Source organism: Aegilops tauschii, chromosome 1 (genome assembly GCF_002575655.3).
Source record: "Aegilops tauschii subsp. strangulata cultivar AL8/78 chromosome 1, Aet v6.0, whole genome shotgun sequence".
NCBI lineage: Eukaryota > Viridiplantae > Streptophyta > Magnoliopsida > Poales > Poaceae > Aegilops > Aegilops tauschii.
The window spans coordinates 406,184,052-406,199,485 of record NC_053035.3 but is presented as its reverse complement, the minus strand read 5'-3'; the positions used below and the strand labels follow the sequence as shown (position 1 = coordinate 406,199,485).

Below are 15,434 nucleotides of genomic sequence, written 5' to 3'. Positions count from 1 at the left end.
ATAAACTAACCACTCCATGTCATGTTTGGTAGTCTCAAGTCATTTAAAGCATGCACGGCCTACATCTCTTATTGGTTGATATGTCACGAAACAAGAAACGAGGAGTGAGTTAATGTATCGTGCCCAAGTGTTTTGGGGTTATTTGATTTTCGTAAGGTGACTTACACACCTAGACAGAGGGAGTAGTCTCAAATTATTCAAAGCATGCACGGCCCACATCTCTTATTGGTTGATATGTCACGAAACAAGAAACGAGGAGTGAGTTAATGTACCGTGCCTAAGTGTTTTGGGATTATTTGGTTTCGTAAGGTGACTTACACACCTAGACTAAGGGAGTACCAAATGACGGAGCACGCAACGACCATTGCCATGGAGTAAAAGTTTTTGATCCTTTATTGATCACACTTGCATGCATTGCAATTAGTGCATTAGTAAAGATTTTTTTTGAAAAAACAATCAAATTAATTTAGTTATGCAAACTACAAAAAAATTATTTCACCATTCATCATCTATCTTGGTTGATGAGATTTTAAATTGAACCCTATAAAACGAAAGAGATGAAGTATACTCCCTTCGTCCGGGGAAGACTGTACATCTAGAAATTTTAGAACAAATTATGGAGTTAAGTAAATAATGCATTGGAAAAATGCAAGCCACCATCTCTCCCCTTTTTAATTACCCAACACTCAATGAGCTAAGTGCATGTAGAAATTAAGAAGACCATGTGTAGATTGTTGGGAATCGTAGCATAATTTTAAAATTTTCCTACGCTCACCAAGATGCATCTATGGAGTCTACTAGCAACGAGGGGAAAGGAGTGCATCTACATACCCTTGTAGATCGCGAGCGGAAGCGTTCCAATGAATGTGGATGACGGAGTCGTACTCGCCGTGATCCAAATCACCGATGACCGAGTGCCGAACGGACGGCACCTCCGCGCTCAACACACGTACGGTGCAGCGACGTCTCCTCCTTCTTGATCCAGCAAGGGGGAAGGAGAGGTTGATGGAGATCCAGCAGCACAACGGCGTGGTGGTGGATGTAGCGGGTCTCCGGCAGGGCTTCGCCGAGCTTCTGCGAGAGAGAGAGAGGTGTTGCAGGGGAGGAGGGAGGCGCCCAAGGCTGTAGGTTGCTGCCCTCCCTCCCCCCCTTTATATAGGCCCCTGGGGGGCGCCGGCCCTGGGAGATGGGATCTCCAAGGGGGGGGCGGCGGCCAAAGGGGGGAAGGGGTTGCCTTGCCCCCCAAGGCAAGGGGAAGCTCCCCCCCCCTAGGGTTCCCAACCCTAGGCGCATGGGGGGAGGCCCAAGGGGGGCGCCCCAGCCCACTAAGGGCTGGTTCCCTTCCACTTTCAGCCCACGGGGCCCTCCGGGATAGGTGGCCCCACCCGGTGGACCCCCGGGACCCTTCCGGTGGTCCCGGTACAATACCGGCAACCCCCGAAACTTTCCCGGTGGCCGAAACTTAACTTCCTATATATAATTCTTCACCTCCGGACCATTCCGGAACCTCTCGTGACGTCCGGGATCTCATCCGGGACTCCGAACAACTTTCGGGTTTCCGCATACACATATCTCTACAACCCTAGCGTCACCGAACCTTAAGTGTGTAGACCCTACGGGTTCGGGAGACATGCAGACATGACCGAGACGCCTCTCCGGTCAATAACCAACAGCGGGATCTGGATACCCATGTTGGCTCCCACATGTTCCACGATGATCTCATCGGATGAACCACGGTGTCGAGGATTCAATCAATCCCGTATGCAATTCCCTTTGTCAATCGGTATGTTACTTGCCCGAGATTCGATCGTCGGTATCCCAATACCTTGTTCAATCTCGTTACCGGCAAGTCTCTTTACTCGTACCGCAATGCATGATCCCGTGACTAACGCCTTAGTCACATTGAGCTCATTATGATGATGCATTACCGAGTGGGCCCAGAGATACCTCTCCGTCACACGGAGTGACAAATCCCAGTCTCGATCCGTGCCAACCCAACAGACACTTTTGGAGATACCCGTAGTGCACCTTTATAGTCACCTAGTTACGTTGTGACGTTTGGCACACCCAAAGCACTCCTACGGTATCCGGGAGTTGCACGATCTCATGGTCTAAGGAAAAGATACTTGACATTGGAAAAGCTCTAGCAAACGAAACTACACGATCTTTTATGCTATGCTTAGGATTGGGTCCTGTCCATCACATCATTCTCCTAATGATGTGATCCCGTTATCAATGACATCCAATGTCCATAGTCAGGAAACCATGACTATCTGTTGATCAACGAGCTAGTCAACTAGAGGCTTACCAGGGACACGTTGTGGTCTATGTATTCACACATGTATTACGATTTCCGGACAATACAATTATAGCATGAATAATAGACAATTATCATGAACAAAGAAATATAATAATAACCATTTATTATTGCCTCTAGGGCATATTTCCAACATAGATTGCTATTGGTCTTGATTACCGTGTGATGAGAGAGAAGTATTTTTTCTACTTTAAATTGCATTGAAAAGATAGAAGTACACTTTTTTGTAGACAAATTTTGAAACCGAACATACACTATTCACCGGACGGAGGGAGTATATCATAATAATAGGTGATATAAATGTCATAGCTTTATCGAATAAGATAGAGCGTAGATTTGTTCTTTCCTTTTGACACTAGGAGTAGGTAGCACTATGACAGAAAACTTGCACAATCTCTATGATAATTAGAAGATAATCAGCTGTTTATGAAAAAAAGGATAAATTAGTGACATGGATAAATAGGTCGATGACATGGAAGTTTTTTCCGCAAAAAAAGTTAATTATAATAAGATGATAGAAATGTGGCGGTGTCAGGAATCCAACCATGTGTGGTTAATTAGACATTGTGTAATGAGATGTATGCCTTTACAATATTTATTTTGCATGATGTTTGCTTGTGATCACAGGAAAGGGGAGAGACAAAGACCTTCCCCCCTCCCTCACTCGCGTCGTCCTCCCGAGGACGACTCGGGGGTGACCTAGGGTTCCGCCGCGCCACCCCCCTCCTCCTCCCCTTCTTGTCACCGTCGGAGGCAGTCGCCGAGATCCCCGTGCGGCTACCAGTGACGGTGGCGGCGAGGCTTTCAGTCGCTTCTTTTTAGTGATGAGGGCCCAAGATTTGAGGCGGTGGCCTCGAGAGGTGAGGGCGGCGCTCCTCCGGCGGTGGGTTTGGTGGCGTCGTCGGTGTAGTCGGCAGGATACCTTGGTCACGCGGGCGGGGAGGCCTCAATAATGGTGTTCCGGTTAAGGGGGCTCTCATCATGTCTACTCCCGCCCAAGATAGAGGCAACGGATAATTCTTTCCATTGCACAATATTGTAAAGACGTGAATATTGTAAAGCTAGGGGAGTTTCCCCCAAACCAAGGGGAGCAACTAGTTAGCGAGCGGTCTTTGGGAGGCTCGCAACGATCACTTGTGGACGGGCTGAGAGCCGCCAAGTGACGCGCTCTCAGCCGCCACCACGTGTCGCGCTCTGGGCGCTTCCTCCGGATTTTGTTTTTCTTTTCCGCACGCGTTTTCAGCTTTTTAAAATATTTTTTTAACTTTTTGGTTTTCCACCGGTCTTTCTTAGCTTTTGGACCCAAAAAAGTCGAAAAAAATCGCAAAAATATGCTTTTTTTTCCTTTTGCGAGAGGCACAGCCATGCCTCCCGAAAACGGGAAAAAACGTGTTTTCTGTTTTTTTCTTTCCGCGAGAGGCATGGTTCTGTTTTCGCGAGAGGCACGGCCCGGAAACGCAAAAGAAACGCATTTTTTGTTTTTTTTCTTTCGCGAGAGGCAAGTTTGTGCTTTCGCGAGAGACATGGCCGTGCCTCTCGGAAAAGAAAAAAAACGTGTTTTCTGTTTTTTTTTCCTTCCGCGAGAGGCACGGCCGTGTCTCGGAAATAAAAAAACGCGTTTTTTGTTTTTTTTTCTTCCGTGAGAGGCACGATTTTGCTTCCGCGAGAGGCACGGTTGTGCTTTTGCGAGAGACAAGGCCTCTCGAAAAAGGAAAAAAAATGTTTTTTGTTTTTTTCTTCCGCGAGAGGCACGCTTGTGCCTTTCACGAGAGGCATGGTTTTTTCGTCAAAAAAAAGTTTGTTAAAACCTATCAACATGGGATCTAGTTTTGAAGATCTCGACGCGAAAAATCCAACGGTAAAAACGGTTCAAGATTTGAACGCACGGTTTAAGAGATAAAGCGTTTTGAACATGCGGATCAACGAAAAAAGGAAAAACTCACATGTTGCGACAAGTAACGCACATGCAACACGCCACTTGTCAAGTAATTTCCGCCAGACTTTATCCTCGGTTAGCAACTTGTACAACCGTTTGCTGAGCAAGTATTTTTTTTTTATCTCAAGGTCTTCTACGCCAAGGCCCCCTTATAATATAGCAATGAAAATGTAAATTGGGACTGTTTACACGATGAGTAATTGATTCCTTTGGGCCTCCTTGAGCTAAACACCAGAAATGGTAGGTCTTCATTAACTTTGCATAGGTGAAAAGAACAGCAGTTGGCTGTGTTGATATGGTGTGGTCCTCGAAAATCAAAATACGGCACACCCTGGATATCGTCAGATACGAATAAGAGTTTGCAAACAACGCAAGATATCAGGTCCATGTGAGCGCATCATTGTGATGCAGGCTGAAGCCCATGATGCAAATGGACCTCCAATGCTTAGCAGCTTAGACGATGATGGACGCCAAATAGAAACAAATTCCTTTGAGAACCTTGGGAGAACGCGTATTCTCCTCAACACTGAGAAATATCTTTGTATGTACATCACTTATAGAAAGTGAGGGAATATGCCGAATAGCAGGCTGATATGCAGTCCACTGTACAACAGTCTATGTACAAGCTGGATTTCATCTAATCAAACTACTAGTCAAACGTGCTCTCGGTATAATTTACCTAGCTGGAATCAATGAATCAAGAATCTACAGTTGGTACCATCTCCACATAGGTCCACCATATTCAACTTCACATGCGCACCATCTAGCGTATACTCCCAGTACCACGTTCCGCTGTCCATCATTTCCTTGCTTATAGGATCTAACTTAACAGTAAAACCTGGTGGACAAAGAGAATTCATTGAGAAATATCAGATGCATGATACAAGCTACAACGGGAACAAAAGATACAGTAATGATATACTCCCTCCGTTCCAAATTACTCGTCGTGGTTTTAGTTTAAATTTGAACTAAAACCACGACGAGTAATTTGGAACGGAGGGAGTAGTTTTGGTTTTTTAGTACACTAGTTTGATGCATTATTATGAACCTAAATGGGGATAGGCGAGGAAGTGCTCCGCACACAATCTTTTCTGAACCAGAAAGTAGGGTACATGTAACTAACAAACCTGCTTCGTCCTGAATGATGCACATTCTATGACCATCGGGTACTTCAAACATATGGTTACCCTGGTAGAACAAGGAAATCAGACGAAGAAAAGAAAAGGGAGGGAAATGAAATTCACACTGTTTCTTAATAACTGCACCTTCAAGACGACATCTTTCGCCTCAAATTCTGCATTTCCATGAAGAATAATCTTTAGAGATTCTGATCTTTCAACATGGTGCTGCCAATAGACATTACTGGGAGAATCCCAGCTGATCCCTTCGTTCACAATTTTAACATTTTGCAGCTTGCATCTCCCATACCTTTCAACAAACATGGAATTCAGAGTTTCATCCATATATGATAGATGCGTGCTTCAGAAAGCATGTGCTTAGAATAGACAATACCTGGCTCCGTAGTGTAGTACTTGTTCACCATCAGTGTTCCTCTTTGTTGAACCCATAATGTTATCAGCTAGAATAATAAGGCTCCCATCCAGCTATAATTTCAATCAATAAATTCAGTTTGGCATATGATGGGGGAAATACATGCTAATCATTTGTTTTGATGGTTACCTCAACATCTTGCCATAGAAATTCTGCCACCTCTATTTGCAATTCTGAACCTTTAGAGATGGAGCCACCTATGAACTGCATGTGTGGAAAACTGGAAATTGAAGTAACCATGGCCGCCAAAAGTAACTAAATACATAACTAGAAAAATGATGTATATAGAGCAGAGTTTAGACTGTAAGCACTGAAACCTTTACAGTTTTCAACTGTGCTTCGCCAGTGGAAGCTCAAATATATATCATGTGAAGAGATGAAAAGGCCATGGCTATCATGTTTTACCCATTTAATTTAGAAGTAGCATACCTTTTGCTTTACGATATCCCAAAATGGTCCTAAAGCAGGATGAAGAAATATGATGAATGGTAGTCCGGAATGCAAGTACTCATTATTGTCTTTCACCTGAATTGATAAGAGAGAAAAAATACTTCAAGACATAATAAAAGCTGGTACCAAACGTGTGACTCACTATTATCTTTAACCAGAAAACTGAAGAATAATTCAAAAGATTATGAGATCTGATAGTAGATACTCCCTCCATAACCTAATATAAGACGTTTTTTGACATTACAACTGTGTCAAAAAAACATCTTATATTAAGTTACAAAGGGAGTAGTAAATTAATTAGATAACAAATACCCCCTCTGTAATATTTTCATGTATTTAACTTTCAACAAGACACCTCATGAGGTCTAGAATATTCTATTTTCCCCTGGAAGCAGAGAAACTCAGAACAACACGTATGAAATAGCGTACAGGAAAATGTATGCCGTAGAAAATCACCATGTCCTTTTTATTTCCAGAGAATAGATGCTCTGGAAATTTTACTAGTAACTTGCATTGTTGTCTATTAACGAATCATATAAATAACATTTCATTGTGATGAGGAAATGGTCCTAGAATTCCGTTTTTCTTTTTAACTACATGGCTAATTTTGCCTTTCACTGGTCTATCTTGCAGAAGTAGTAAATCAGATGACCATATGTAAATGCATTTCGGACTGTTCTTCTGAATGCAATATTATTCCAGATGAATAAGATTAACATGGCTTAGCACATGCTAAGGATATGATTGGACAAGGTTTACGAGTCGAGGAGTCGACGAGTCGTTCCGAGGTTGAGACTCAGAGACTAATCGTGACTAATCGACACTAGTCGACACTGAAGTTGCGACTCATAGACTAGTCGACACTGAGGTGTAGTCGGCCCTGGAGTTGAGACTCATAGACTAGTCTATAGACTAGTCTTGACTAGTCCTTCGACTCATAATCCATGTGATTGGACGTGTTTTAAGTCAATACATAATATTCGAAATATACCGGTTCGCTAGATAATATTCTTTTAAAGATGAAGAGGGGATTGAAGTTTCAAAATACCAGCAAAAATACTACTGGCGGACAGAAGCATAACCAGAAGTCCAGCACTAACAAACCACAGCTCAATTTTTGTAACTATAACCAAAGCTAATGCCAATCCGTCTGCCTTACTAAGGCAAGAAAATACCACATGGGATGCCTTTCACGTTAATTATATGTGAAAATAATACCACAAAACAGAGCACAGAAGTACAGTTACCTCTGGAACCTCTATGCTGCAGCTAGAAAGGAGATCATGAGCATTGCGCATAATGTCGAGGAGTGAACCCTCTGGAGTCTGTAGACAAGTAAAGTGTATATTGTAAATCCATGTCAAAAAACATAGCAGTGCCAGAAGCATCTTACATGCTATTAATTATATTGGAAAATAAAAATCTCGTGGCATAGTGATACTACGATCTCGATCTGATACTACGAACCAAAAAATGATACTACCTGGTATCCTGATGCTGAAAACCTTACTAAGCGCTGGCCTACTAAACATAAAGTTCAGTAACACTAACGTGATAACTGATAGCAGTCAATTTTTTTACTTTCACAATCAGTATAAAATTAAGTGTGGATCTTCAGTTTGTCAAAGAAATAGTTTCAGACACCCAGGCAAATATTTAATATAGACTAACACAAAAATGTGAAAATAATAACATATCATATATATGAATACATGAGAGTTGCAAAGTGGTAACCTCAATTAAAAACCTTTAGGTTTTCGAAGGTACGCCAAGTTAGATAAAAGTTTAGAATTTCACAATTTGCATGCAGCAACATGAGAATCCATTGGATTATGTAGCGTGATATTAACCTGGTGCAATGATCTGTCTTCTGATTTCAGCTTCCTTTTAGCTGATGAAGTAACCTTTTTCCTTTCATTGTACACAATGAACGTGTCGAGCTCACCTGTTAAATATGAAATTGCTAAAACCCGAGACGCAAAAAGACAGGTAGTTGGATACAGACATGAATGGATGGGAAGCAAATATGAAACTACTTACATACTTTCTATTCCTTTGCTGCACCTGTAGCTATATGTGTTCATAAAATTATCTGCTATGTTTTGCATTGTGCATTCTAGCCTGCCACCCGCAGCGCTGCCATAGCAGAAATAAGTTAGTGAATCATAATAAATCAGTTAAATTTAACAGGTATATATTTCGATTTCCCCCCAGTCCCCACTGCAGTTATGTATTTGTATGTACTCAAAGGGCCAAAATTAACTTTTTTGCGTGTGTAGGGGCCTTTTGCATTTTTCTGTGAATTAACTGACACTACCTTAGCTGCAGTCATAGAATTATTTTCCCCCTTACTGCACCAGCTACCAAGCAATATGCAATGAGTTTATGCTGACATATCAAGGCAAGCCTTCATTACATAAATGATATAGCAAGCATATTAAGAAGTAGCCACCCACCCACAGAAATCTTTGTGTGATTAATAATATGTTTGGTCTTATAAGCCCAAGTGATAAGATTACAAGTGTAGAGGACTCAACACTAGGAATACAGAATGGCCAGAAGTCAGTAGGGCATTTACTGGAAAGCAAGTACCTACACTCAAAGCCCAGATGATCCACATATGATACTGCCTTCTTCAAATTTAGCACGATTCCTGGTAGGCAGCTAGCATTTTTGCGTGATCCAACTTCCTGCGCTGCTTGCAGGTCAACATATAGAATGTTTGTATTTGCTGGATAGCTAGCCTGCAAACTAAATTAACAAAAGCTGAGATGATTTGAGGAAGATAGATACTGATGCACACAAAAAGACTGAATCTTAGTGGTAGGAAACATCACTGCATCCAACCAAACCGGAAAAACTGAGAAACACATCCTTTGCAAAAAAATGAAGCTGAGAAAGAGGGTGTTTGAAGCTACATCATATGCAGCCGGATCAACATGACCATGGTACTAACAAATGATTGCCATCTTGCAACAGTAACTTGATGTAAATCTATATACAAGAATGCAAAGATGTGCATTTATACTTTTCAGAATTCAAGGTAACATAACCTATGCAATTGGGGCCCTCGTCGTATTTAAACGGGGTGCGCACTTTGGGATAATATGTGCATTACCTGCCATTCGTTGCTGTAGGTTCTGATATGCCGTATTTTTCAAATTCAGTGTACTCAATGCAAGTGATACCATATTCCCAGAGCCCATCAAGGTTTTGTTTTTCAATAAGAACATTCACCCCTTCCGTAGCACCTGGTCTTCGCTCACAAGATGCAAAACCTAATTTCTGAGGTATGATATGCTATATGTCAGCATATGTAGAGATTAAAAAAATCCATAATACAATCCGGAGGTGCAAAATAGATAGCATAGTCGAGGTTAATATTAGTAACTAATGTGAGCTACTCAGAAGAGAAATCCCCATTTTTCTTACCTTATTGTGACGCAGGCCTATTCCAGCCAATGCCATCAGCGTCAAATCAGTTGCAGCAACAACATTGCTGAAAATAGCAAAAGAGGTTGACAGTTATTCCCCCTTCCAAATAATTCTTTACACAACAGAGAAAAACAGATGCTGTTCAGATAACCTGACTTGACGAACAGTTGCACCTTTTCTGCCATGACGATAAAGCCATTCAAATACACCTCGATCGCAAGCAAGCTTCCAAATAGCGCCATGACCACCGGGTTTACCCACAGGGAGAAGTGACTCGCTGATTAACCATTTGCCATCTTCAGCATTTACTACAGGCACCAAAGGCTAGAAAAGCCATGATGCAATTTAGTTAGAACTCGATGATCTAAAAATTTAGTTAGAACTCTACAGAAGTTCTGGGCAGAGTGTGTAACTGAGGATTGTACTAAATAGAAATGCACACAAATGAATAGATAATGCCAGAAGTCTCCAATTATATACCTGTTCAAACAAGCGGAAGTTCTCACGGCCTCTACCAAACCATTCAAGTCTTTCACAGATGGCAACTATATGTTCATGGTTATTCTTCACAGAGCTTGTCATGACCGCCACAGGGGTTATACATTGTTTCCCAAAGATCTTAAAATGGAGAAACTCTCTAGCCTGTCATATAGTTCAGTACATACAAGATATTATGGTAGTGTCCATGGCACTTAATTGCATTATTTTTAGCAATTCCTTGGTAAAAAAAAATTGTACCGAAAGAAGAGTTTCATATACGGAACACAGGTACCTGCAGATCACGCATCAGTCCTTCCAATAGAGATCTTCCACAGTAAGGAAGCAATGCGGCAGGAAGGGATTCACCGGTATCTGAGTCCATTAAACCAAGACGGTCACCGGCACCACCAATTGGATAAATTTCACCAAGTTCTGGCAAACCCTAGAAATGATCATATTTCAGTTCGTAGCCTTGAGCGGATAAATATAGTTGGCATAAATCTTAGGTAAGGGGGAACCACGTTATTAAAAAAACAATGTCAATGTTTGCCATAAATCTTAATTAATGTGGCATACGTAATAACCTCGATTCCCCACAGGGCAGCTTGAGATGCATATTCTGTATCCTCCAATAGATTAAGTCCGGTGGGAACATGGAAGTCGACAAACTTGTCTTTGCTATGCCGGTGCTTGCTGTCCTTGGACTTGGAGACCGAGAGCAGCTCCAACGCCATAATTTGGTAGCTGGAGCAAAGCAATATCAGTAATGTTATTGAAATGTGAAGATCAAAGCTAGATGGAATGGTTCAAATGGAAGTTTTAACTACTAAGAGCAGAGCAGAGTATATGACAAACAAGTTATGGCAAATAGGCGATCAGCTTACTTGCCAGTCGGCAGTTAATAGTAGTAGCTTCAAGTTTAAGCGAGGGCCACGTTTGGCAGCACTTGCATGCAGCTTGGCCGGCCGTGTACCGAGTCTCCAACTCTCTAGGCTCTAGCGGTGCAGACAAAGAGGCTCACTCACCCGATGATGCCTCCAACGCAGTCGTAGAACTCCTCGATGTCTCCGAGAAACTTGAGCAGCCGTCCGAGCAGCAGCTCCGTCTCCCCGCTCCCAGCCTCGTCGTCCGCCGCTCCCTCCTCGCTCCACCTCCCGACCAGATCGGCCAGGCTGTACAGCGCCTCCCTCAGCGCGCTCCCGCCACCGCCCCCATTGCGGTGGCGCTCGTGGCCGCCGGCGCCGGCCCAGCCGAGCTCCGCGCCGAGCACGTGGTCCTGGCCGGCCGCGACGAGGCATTTGAGCAGGTACGCCTCCCGGGGCCGGAGGCCGCCCAGGACCCCGCGGCTGGACGCGTCGCCGAAGAAGGCCGCGACGCGGGGCTCGGCGTCGAGCGCGCGGAGCTTGTCGCCGAGGGTGCGCGCCGCGCGGAGGCGCGCGCGGGCCGCGGAGAGCCGCGCGACCTCCGCGGCGAGCGCCTGGTCGTGTGGCCGCGGCTGCTGCTCGGCAGCGGAGGGGCCGGGCCCGGGACCGTGCTCGAGCGAGGCGGTGGAGACGCGCTGCTGCGAGGGCGGGGACGGGGACGGTGAGGGGAGCGCGGAGAGGACGCGGCTGCGCGCGCCGCGACGTCGAGGCGGGCGGAGAGGCGGGAGCTGGCGCGGCGAGAGGAGGCGGAGGTGGGGAGGGAGCGCCGGGCGGGAGGGGGAGGCCATGGGTGCAGTGGAAGGTGGTGGTGGTGGCGCGGAGAGGCGGGAGAGAGCGAGAGGGGGGATAAGAGGAACTTGGTGAGAGCGAAACGGGAGGGGGATATGCTCCCGGGCGATACGGTGCCATCTCGCTCGCGCGGCCGACCTGCTCGCGGAGCCGAGACACGAGGCGGACGGGGAGGTAGCGGACCACGGGGCTGTGGGTATATTCGCTCCGCGCGTCGGCCGTGTCTACAAATTTGGAAACGGGAATGCGATGTTCGGAAGAGCCCGTGGGCTGAGCCTTGGATTTCGAACAGATGGGCTTGGCCTGTTTCTTTTTTCTAAGGAATACTTATTTTTTATGCCCCGTTTCTCAAAATAATAATATTATTTGTATGCCCCTTTTGGATCCCATAGTTTCGAGAAAACCTCAGTTCCGCATGAACGCATTTGCTCCTCTTATGCTTTTGTCCTTTGACCGTCATCAACACTTGTGTTTGTGCGAGATGCGGAAACGTCTTACCCTTGTTGGAGGAGACGGCTGCATGTTTATAGGCAGGGGCGCAATAACCCTTGTGCGCATACAATGAGAGGTTGAGATCTTACAGGAGATTACAATCTTGGAGAAGAAGAGATAGAGATAGTTACAATGGATAGATATGAAAGCTAACTACCTAGTCTATCTCCTAAGCCGGCCACATATCTCCTGGAATAAACGTGACAGGTGCAATGACTTGTTTAACACCCTCCCTTAATCACAACTTCATTAAGTTGAGATTATGTTTGAAGTCTTCAAAGCTTTTTGTAGGCAAAGGTTTTGTGAATCCATCTGCAATTTGATCTCTGGAGTGCACAAAACGAATGTCAAGTTGCTTCTTGGCAACTCTTTTCTTTTACAAAGTGAAAGTCTATCTCAATATGCTTGGTTCTGACATGAAAAACAGGATTAGCATAAAGGTACGTGGCACCAAGGTTATCACACCACAAACATGGAGCTTGAGTACTTCTGACACCAAGTTCCTTTAATATGGACTGCACCCATATAATCTCAGCTGTAGCATTAGCTAGTGCTTTGTATTCTGCTTCTATACTGGACCTGGAAACAGTAGCTTGTTTTCTTGCACACCACGAAATCAAGTTAGGGCCAAGGAATACTGCAAAGCCACCAGTTGAGCGTCTATCATCTAGACATCCTGCCCAATCAGAATCTGAGAAAACACTAATAAGTGTTGATGGTGACTTACTAAAGCTGAGACCAACATTGAGAGTATTCTTGACATATCTGACTATACGTTTAGCAGCAGTCCAGTGAACTGTAGTGGGTGCATGAAGAAACTGGCAAACTTTGTTAACAGCCAAAGATTATCAGGTCTAGTGAGTGTTAGGTATTGGAGTGCTCCTACTAGACTTCTATACTTTGTGCTGTCTTCTTGGTTTAAAGGTTGTCCCTCTGTAAGAGACAATTTTTCTGAACTTGATAATGGAGTAGGTGAGGGTTTACAACCTTGCAAGCCAGCCTTTTTAACCAGATCTGTTGCATACTTTTCTTGAGAGAGATGAAGTCCATCATCATGTTTCTTCACCTCAATTCCTAGAAAATAGTGCAAGTTCCCAAGGTCCTTGAATGCAAATTCTGATCCAAGATCCTTCAGAAGTCCTGTGATGGCCTCATCAGAAGAACTTGTGACAATAATGTCATCAACATATATAAGAACAAATATATGTGTATTGCATTTGTTGTAAATGAACAATGAGGTGTCAGACTTAGAAGGAACAAAGCCAAGAGTTTGCATTTTGTGACTGAGACGGGAGTACCATGCCCTCGGAGCTTGGCTCAGTCCATATAATGACTTGTCAAGCTTGCACACATGAGAAGGTGCATTCTTGTTCAGAAACCCAGGAGGTTGCTTCATGTACACTTCCTCTTCCAGAACACCATGGAGAAACGCGTTCTGTACTTCTAGCTGTCTGAGACTCCAGCCCCTGGAAACAGCAATAGACAAAACTAGGCGGATGGTGGCAGCTTTTACAACGGGACTAAAGGTGTCCTCATAGTCTATTCCATAACGTTGCTTAAAACCTTTTGCAACAAGTCTTGCCTTATAGCGATCAATAGTTCCACCAGATTTTCTTTTAATTCTGAATACCCACTTGCAATCAATGAGTTTTTTACCTTGCTGTGGGGGAACCAGATGCCAAGTTTTATTTTTCTGCAGTGCCATGTACTCTTCATCCACGGCCTTTTTCCATCTTTCATCACCAAGTGCCTCTTCAAGCGTGTGTGGTTCACCGGGTTCACCTGTAGAACAAATCATCCCATAATTTGTTACATGCTTGTAATTAACAGGTTGAATTACCCCTTTTTGTAGTCGTGTACGATGTTGGGACGATGCTGCCGAAGCTTGCGCCATAGTGGATCCCGTGGCATGTACAGAATCTGCTGTTGCAGCTGATGTAAGGGCATATTTATCCCTAAGGTGTTTTGGTGATTGATGACAATGCTTTTGCGGACTAATCGTGTGCCTTGAGTATTTCAGACGTTTCATCACTAGGCACAAGACGGTTTTTGTGCCCCTCGAAGACTATTGAAGGCGGCGTTTGTCTACGTTTCTTTTCGGTGGATTTGAGTCGTAGGAAAGCCGTACTATTAAGAGGGGGTCCGCATTGGTTTGGCTAGGGTGGAATCAACACGTACACATCCCTTTCTGCACCCACTGAGCTTTTCCGTTTCGTTGAAGGCCCCCTTGCTGCCTTCTCCCTGAGGTCTGGTCCAAGCGGTAGTACTGTGAACCCCAGCGGTAGTAACGCTTGAGAGCTACAAGCGGCAGTACCGCTCCTCAGCGGTAGTACCGCTGGGAGCCCTCAGCCGTAGTACCGCTGCGGCTCCGTGCTCCTTCCGCCTCAACTCGAGGGTTCTCCTTTTGTGTCGGGTTTTGCGGCACTAGCTGCAGCAGTAGGGGCGGTAGTACCGCTCATGGGCGGTAGTACCGTTCTTACCACCGCGGTAGTACCGCCCTTGGTCCAGGTCCTGCTCTGCTTCTCGCTCCCATCATACTGCGCGGCAGTACCGCGAGGTGGAATGGTAGTACCGCTGGCCACAGCGGTAGTACCGCCCACCCCAGTGGTAGTACCACCCTGTGCGGGGCTGAGCGAGGATAACGGTTGGTTTGTCCTCCCCCCTTATATAAGGAGGTCTTCTTCTCCAAGTTGACCTACCTCTTTTCCCCCAAGCTCCATTGTTGCTCCAAAGCTCATTTTCGCCTGATCTCTCTCCCTACCCAATCAAACTTGTTGATTTTGTAGGGATTGGTTGAGAAGGCCCAGATCTACACTTCCACCAAGAGAAATTTGATTCCCCCCACTCATCCCTTGCGGATCTTGTTACTCTTGGGTGTTTGAGCACCCTAGACGGTTGAGGTCACCTCGGAGCCATATTCCATTGTGGTGAAGCTCCGTGGTTCGTTGGGAGCCTCCAATTCGGTTGTGGAGAGAGCCCCAACCTTGTTTGTAAAGGTCCGGTCGCCGCCTTCAAGGGCACCAATAGTGGAATCACGGCATCTCGCATTGTGTGAGGGCGT

At 44.9% G+C, this 15,434-nt stretch overlaps 1 protein-coding gene across 1 annotated transcript; it reads right to left on the bottom strand.

The window, feature by feature from the left end:
• Positions 1-4,719: 4,719 nt before the first annotated feature.
• LOC109752169 (UTP--glucose-1-phosphate uridylyltransferase 3, chloroplastic) lies at positions 4,720-12,043 on the bottom strand. The gene is made up of 17 exons (XM_020311053.4): positions 11,195-12,043; positions 10,754-10,913; positions 10,462-10,611; positions 10,170-10,331; positions 9,841-10,013; positions 9,687-9,753; positions 9,373-9,539; positions 8,847-9,005; positions 8,299-8,390; positions 8,105-8,199; positions 7,502-7,579; positions 6,234-6,329; positions 5,934-6,008; positions 5,766-5,857; positions 5,519-5,681; positions 5,381-5,441; positions 4,720-5,091 (listed from the first exon to the last, which is right to left on the bottom strand). The coding sequence occupies exons 1-17, from the start codon at positions 11,878-11,880 to the stop codon at positions 4,943-4,945; spliced, it is 2,625 nt and encodes an 874-aa protein (XP_020166642.1). The 5' UTR covers positions 11,881-12,043; the 3' UTR covers positions 4,720-4,942.
• Positions 12,044-15,434: the final 3,391 nt, after the last annotated feature.

Excerpts from the sequence above, each read along its gene's own strand:
- LOC109752169 (XM_020311053.4), bottom strand. The coding sequence starts at position 11,880 with ATGGCCTCCCCCTCCCGCCCGGCGCTCCCTCCCCACCTCCGCCTCCTC. Across the intron at positions 9,754-9,840 it reads GCAACTGTTCGTCAAGTCAG|CAATGTTGTTGCTGCAACTG; the intron begins GTTATCTGAACA and ends TGCTATTTTCAG. Across the intron at positions 5,682-5,765 it reads GTACTACACTACGGAGCCAG|GTATGGGAGATGCAAGCTGC; the intron begins GTATTGTCTATT and ends GTTTGTTGAAAG.